Raw genomic sequence first — 7,370 nt, 5'->3', positions numbered from 1 at the left:
CAACCAACTGAGCCACCCAGGCGCCCCAGATATCACTTTTTTTTAAGTCTCAAAAATTTTGTTCTGTTTCTACTATCTCTTCGTGGATATCTGTCTTATCTTCCTTGATACTTTAATTCAAAATTTCTGGCTGACATCACTCATGCTTAAATGGATGTCATTCCACATGGGTCTGCCTTAGTCATCTAGAAGCGCATGGATCTGTTCCCTACAGATCCTCCTTTGTTTATCAGAACTCTACAATCATACTCTGTTACAAATAATATGGATGTTATACCAAATCCATTAGGATGTTTAGCCACTTGACAAAGAATGTAACTTAAGCAAGGCAGTAGGAAGCTAGCAGCAAGCATCCATTTATGCCATATCTGAGCACTGTACCTTCCTATCTACTAACTTCATATAGGCTTAGAGGTAAAGTCAGAGCCCATGGAAGAAGACCCAGACATCTGAGTCTTTTCTCCACCTTATGGAAAAAGAAAATGAGAAGCCACCTCAATTTGGCCAACCCTAGATTCAACTGTCCAAAACTCAGTGTTTATTATGATTGCTCATCTGATTTTCAGCAGCCACTACAGAATTGACTCTGAGACTTGCCATATTTTATATTCCATCTGCTTTCATTTTTCTTGGTCCTATTTTTCACTTTGGCATCATCTTCACTGATAGGCAGTGCAGAAATAGATTTCAAAATGGAAGGATCCTCCTCTTCTTTGCCCATGGATGACCAATAAATCTATACCTTATCCTTGAAAAAGGTGGCGAAGAACTTCTAAATTCTTTCACCAACTCAGATACTCACTTTTCCCAAGATTAGTGCAAATATGAGCTAAGTAATGCCAACTATAATTTTCTTCAAATGCCTGAGTTTATGGCAGAAATTTCTCATAAGCTTTGCTAAGACATTCTGTCTATTCTTTTTTTCTTAAATTTTGGATTCAATGTTGTTCAAAACTTTTGATTCTTTTTGCACATTTCAGTGGATTTTAGGGAGCAAAGTTAAGTGTATATATATTTCATCTCTCAACTTTAATTCACTGATTTTAATCTATTTTGATTTTGTTTTAGGTAACATATGCCAACAGCCAAACAAATGGAGAAACAAAATCACTCCATGGTGTCTGAGTTTATTTTGTTGGGCCTCGTAGAGTTTCGTGAGTTACAGATTTGCTTTTTCTTATTTTTTTCCATTATCTACATAGCCATTGTATTAGGCAACCTCATCATTATCTTTGTGGTAAAACTGGATCCTCACTTACACTCTCCCATGTACTTCTTACTGGCCAACCTCTCCTTCATTGATATGTCCCTGGCCTCCTTTGCTACTCCTAAAATGATCTGTGATCTAATTAGTGAATATAAGGCTATCTCCTATGAAGGCTGCATGGCCCAGATGTTCTTCCTTCACCTTTTAGGTGGAAGTGAGATGATGTTGCTTGTAGCCATGGCAATTGATAGATTCATTGCCATTTGCAAACCCCTCCATTACAAAACTATCATGAGCCACCGTGTTTGCATAGGACTTGCACTTCTGTCCTGGACCACTGGTTTTGTGCACACTATGAGCCAAATGGTGTTCACAGTGACTTTACCATTCTGTGGCCCCAATGTTGTGGATAGCTTTTTTTGTGATCTGCCTCAGGTCATCAGACTTGCTTGTACTGACACTTATATCTTGGAATTGTTAGTCATTGCATTTAGTGGACTACTTTCTTTGTTCTGTTTCATTTTTCTGTTCATCTCCTATAGCATCATTCTGATTACTGTCTGGCATCGCTCCTCCAATGGGTCTTCCAAGGCTTTATCTACTCTTTCAGCCCACATTACAGTGGTGGTACTGTTCTTTGGTCCTTGCATCTTTATCTATATATGGCCGTTCAACAGGGTGTCCATAGATAAGATCCTTTCTGTGTTTTACACAATTTTCACTCCCCTTTTAAATCCAATCATCTACACATTCAGGAATAAAGACATGAGGAAAGCAATAAGAAAAATAAAGACCAAACAAGTGAGTTCCCGATCAACCTTTTAACTGAAACATTACAATCATCAAAGTCATCATCATCATTGTTGTCATTACCATCATCATCCAAAGATAGGAGGTATTTAATTTTGTATCAACCATAAGTCACATTTTTGGGAAATGGTAATCCTTCCCTATACAAGTATATATTTGCAATAAAATATCCTGAATCATGCATCCAAATACAAAACTATTCAATATAATCCTATTCTTATATGTTGTAATTTTCAGTTTTTTATAAAATAAATGAGATTCTAAATAAGTATTTATTGAGTTCTTATCATGGTTTAGGCACTTTGCATGTGTTTTCTCTTAACTTTACAGCAATGAAAATAGAGCACATTATTAACATATTCTCAGTAGAAAACTGAGAATTCTTTCATTTAATGAACTTGCCACTGTAAGTACTAGACTGGGAATCAGATCTTCCCTCTAACTTCAAATTCTATACTTTTATAATAGATTGATTTTATATTAAAAATTTAATAACATTCATAACTTTGTGTCCCATCCCCTCTTTTACATGCTTTCAATAAATAACTCTTTCCAACAAGAAGATAAATTGATCTGAACATCAGTCACCAGCCATTTCAGTCTCTTTATATCTCTGATTTCATAGAACTTATTAAGCCAACTCAAAAGACTGATTCCAATTATCAAGGTATACTAGGATTAGTGTTACTCAGTAGGGTAGGAAAATCATGTATGAAATTCAAGTGATTCTCTGTGGTGTCTCATAATATTTGCATATCAAGTAATAAAAGCAAATTAAAATGTTTTCCACAGTGGCTCCATCAATTTATATTCCCAATAACAGTGCACAAGGATAACATTAATGGTGACTAGGGGTGACTATATATATTATGTGAGCACTGAGTAATGTATAGAACTGCTGAATCAATATATTGTACATATGAAACTAATATAATATGTTTATTGTATTTCAATAAAAAAGTAAATGAGAAGGGCATGAGCAAATAAAATTTTAAATTTAATTCATTCCACCAAGTAAATAATCCTCATTATTGGAGATATTAGATGAAGACAAAAGAAGAAAGCAATTAGAAGTAAAAGCAAATAAAAAAGGACAACTGAGTCTCATGACCCATTAGTAGGAAAATGATGATTACAGTAACTAAAATATTTTCCTCCTGAGTTGTGTATTATGACAATTGTGTATTTATTCTATTTATTAAACTCCTTTTTTAAAATTTTTCCTCACCAAGATGTTGGTGATTAATTTTACCATTTAGTCTCTAGGTTACAGAATATTCCTGTGAGATTATGACTAAACTAGAGGAGATCCCAACACTCCTTTGGGATGGATATAGTAATTTATGAGAATATTTAGCTTTATTATTGGAGAAAAATGGGATAATGTCTTAATTTGTATGTAGGATAAGTGAAACTTTAGGCTGAAGTAACTGTCATTGATTGGAAGTTTAAATGAAGGTGGAATGATGTGCATGGATGCTGAGCAACCAAATGGAAAGATGATTCTGGATGTTTCTCTTTTGACTATCAGCCTCTTATTAGCTCTTCTATAATCCTCTCTCTGTAGGAGATAGCTACAAGCCTGAAAATTACACTTCCTGAACTCCCTTGCAAACTTATTTCTATCAGGTTCTGTCAGTGGGAGACATTAATATGCTATTGGAGGGCAAGAAAAAGGGAGAAGTTTAACATTCCTTTGCTTTGGGATCAGGTAGCAGTAGTTTGGGCAGCTGTGGACTTCAAAATTATTTTGGGGGGCTCAGCAGCATCAGAAAGTGAAGGATCCAAATTTCAACAAGTGCATGAGCTCTTATCTTCTTACTCAGTAATAGGATAAAGGTTTTAGCATCACTAATGATGACACTAATCTGGCAACATTTATGGGTTCTGGGTAATGTCTTTTGCTCACCAAGCCTTCAAGGTGGAAGTTTTTTATACTTACCTCAGTAATATCATTTTCTCCTTTCTGTTCCTCATTTCTGAGCTGTAAATTTTTATTTTCAACTTTTTACTGAGCCATTCCCTGGTTATCTTGAAGACATTTCAAGCCCAACATGTAAAAACTAAGTAAGTTACCTAACTTCCTAAACCTGTTATTTTTCCTGCACTCCCTATTTGAATTAATAAGATCCTGATCAGATTAATGGTCCAATCTAGAAGCCAAAATTTACTATTACATATGTACTATCCTATTACATATATACTGGCGCAGTTAATGGTGCTGTCATTCTTCTGAGGCTCTATTCACTTTTCCTCATTTTCTGTTTTACAACTGTTCTTAAGATTGTATAATTGCTGGGGTTATGGACATTGGGTATGTGCTATGGTGAGTGCTGTGAAGTGTGCAAACCTGGCGATTCACAGACCTGTACCCCGGGGGATAAAAATATATTATATGTTTATAAAAAAATAAAAAACAAAAAAAATTTTTAAAAAACTTTCAAAAAAAAAAAATTGCACAATTGCTACAGATGTATCTTCAAGTTCCCTGGTTCGTCCTTCTGAGCACATATCAAATGGTGAGCTCCTCTAGTAACTTCTACCTTTGAGTGAATTATTGTACTTTTCAACTTCAGAATCTCCACTTTAAAAAAAAATAATTTCTACCTGTTTTGATACCCTCTACTTTGTGAGATATTGTCATCCTTCCTCTACTTCTCTGGGCATGCTTTCCTTTATTTCTCAGGATACATTTATAATAGTTACTTTGAAGTTTGTTTTTCTGCTAAGTGCACATTGGATTCCCCACAAAAGCAGTTTCTGTTAATCTTTTATTTCATGTAGTGGACATAGTTGTGTGCTTCTTCATATGTCTCATCAGTTTTGGTTAAAACTGGACACTTTTGAGGGCATCTGGGGGGCTCAGTGGGTTAAAGCCTCTGCCTTCAGCTCGGGTCATAGTCTCAGGGTCCTGGGATCTGGCCCCACATCAGGCTCTCTGCTCAGCAGGGAGTCTGTTTTTATCTCTCTCTCTGCCTGCCTCTCTGACTACTTGTGATCTTTCTCTGTCAAAATAAATAAATAAAATTTTTTAAAAACTGGACATTATTTATTTAATTTATTTTTAAAGTATTTTATTTATTTATTTTTGAGAGAGGGATAGAAAGAGAGAAAATGCATGAGCTGGGGGAGCAGCAGAGGGAAAGGGAAAAGTAAACTCCCCACTGAGCAGGGTGCTCAATCCCAGGACTCTGGAATCATGGCCTCAGCTGAAGACAGATGCTTAACTGACTGAGCCACCCAGGCACCCCAAAACTAGACATTTTTAATAATGTATTGTAGCAACTCTGGTTACTGATCCCTCTCCTCTCCAATATTGATGTTAGTGGAATTGTTTGATTGGTTGGCTGTTTAGTTCCTTGGCTGAATCAACTCTGAATTGTATTCTCCCTGCAGTGTGTACCCTATGATGTCCCTGCTCAGATTTTTTCCTTTAGTTTAAGGGTTTTTTTTATTACTTAATTTAATTTATTTTTTTTCAGTGTTCCAAAATTCATTGTTTATGCATCACATCCAGTGCTCCATGTTTTTAATCACCAGCTTGGTTGCCTTTGGGACATCACAAACCACTTACTGTTTGGTGGTTTTGCTTAAGTCTCCTAGGCCAGGTAGAATTTTACCCTTAACTAACAGACATGTTGTGTGGCTTAGAGGCAACTATCACAGTTTAGAGTTTACATTTTTGCCCATTTATTGAGGGACTAATAGCTGGATGCTCTAACTCTAGTGTTTCCTGAGAGGTGCACAGACTTCAGCACTCACACTGTCTTCCTGACTAACAGGAATTTGTGTGACTTTTTTTTTTTAAGGTTGGCTTCCTAGAAGTTGCTCTTGGTTTGGCGTTGCTCATTTTTCAGAGATAGAGCTGAGATAGAGCTATAGAGTTTTCATCCTTATGGTATGCCTGTCCTTCTGTGCAGAGCCTGAATAGCATTGCACAGGAGTTGAGGGCAGGGACAGAGCCCATTTCTCCCTAAGTGACATCCTCCTGTGTTAGTGGGCACTAGGGAAGCAAAAGTCTTGGTCATCTCAACTTTCCCCTTCTGACATGCACTTCAATTCTAACTAAGCTGGAGGAAAGGGATGCTAAGAGGGGGTCTTGGTGTTCTTAGCCTGCCATATATAGAATACAGTTGTTACTTATTGCTGTGTTGAAAAAAAAAACATTATAAATGATTGCTATTTTTATATTTAATTTATTTTTTTAATGATTTTATTTAATTATTTATTTGAGAGAGAGAGAGAGAGAGACTGCACATGAGAAGGGGGGAGGGGCAGAGGGAGAGGGAGAAGCAGACTCCTGGCTAAGCAGGGAACCTAATGTGGGAATGGATCCCAGGATCCTTGGATCATGACCTGAGCCAAAGGCAGATACTTAACCAACTGAGCCCCCAGGTCCCCTGTGCTAAGATTATGTAATTTGAGAACCACCCTTTTACAAATTTTTAAGTTCATGATGTAGTATTGTTACCTTTAGGGGCACTGTTTTACAGCAGAAATTCCAGAATTTGATCTTTCATAGCTGAAACCAAATACTCATTGAACAGCAACTCCCCATTTACTCCTCTGTCCAGGCTCTGGCCACTGCCATATTACTTTCTGTTTCCATGAGTTTGACTGCTTTAAATACCTTATATAGGTGGAATCTCTGTTACATAAATAGATGTGGAATGGAGAAAGATAACCTCACTGTTTCCTTGTTACTCACCTGTAGTGCAACCTCTTCAACACTTAAGTCCTTACCATTCCAGGGTAAAACCTAAGAACAAAATGCTAGCCTGATTTTCTTCACCATACCTGCACAGCAGAGTAACCAGAGTACAGCAGAAAAGAGCTTCTACAATATGGAGTTCTGAAAGGAGACATGGGGTCGGGGGAGGCTCAAATGCTAGACTACTATTCTTAAGATTTAGTAGATTTTCTTAAAGGACCATTTCTCTATTTTCTGTATGGTTTGGCCAATTTCTGAAGACTGTACATTTTTTTTCTCTGAAAGATTCACGAATGAAGTATTTGTTTTGTTGGGAGAGAAAGTACACTAGGCTCATCACTCTGTCAGTCCAAAAGTTCCTACCTTATCTGATTCTGATATAGAACATCTGCAAACAGTATTATGGAACTCACCACTTACTCTGTTCAATGTGTCATCATTTCTGTACAATCTGTTAACAAATTTTCATGATTCTCCCAGATTATTTATTTAGTTTTTCTTTTTTATTTTTTTAAAGATTTTATTTATTTATTTGACAGAAATCACAAGCAGGGAGCCTGCTTCCCCCTCTCTTTCTACCAGAGAGAGGGGGAAAGTAGGCTCCCTACTGAGCAGAGAGCCCTATGCGGGGGCTTGATCTGA

At 36.8% G+C, this 7,370-nt stretch overlaps 1 protein-coding gene across 1 annotated transcript; it reads left to right on the top strand.

Moving 5' to 3' along the window:
• Positions 1-1,093: 1,093 nt before the first annotated feature.
• LOC122893094 (olfactory receptor 4K13-like) lies at positions 1,094-2,032 on the top strand. Its single transcript, XM_044229905.1, has one exon. The coding sequence runs from the start codon at positions 1,094-1,096 to the stop codon at positions 2,030-2,032; it is 939 nt and encodes a 312-aa protein (XP_044085840.1).
• Positions 2,033-7,370: the final 5,338 nt, after the last annotated feature.

This window comes from Neovison vison, chromosome 13, assembly GCF_020171115.1.
Source record: "Neovison vison isolate M4711 chromosome 13, ASM_NN_V1, whole genome shotgun sequence".
Taxonomy (NCBI): domain Eukaryota; kingdom Metazoa; phylum Chordata; class Mammalia; order Carnivora; family Mustelidae; genus Neogale; species Neogale vison.
This window is presented reverse-complemented; position numbering and strand designations above follow the sequence as displayed.

Coding starts and splice junctions, on each gene's coding strand:
- LOC122893094 (XM_044229905.1), top strand. CDS start 1,094: ATGGAGAAACAAAATCACTCCATGGTGTCTGAGTTTATTTTGTTGGGC.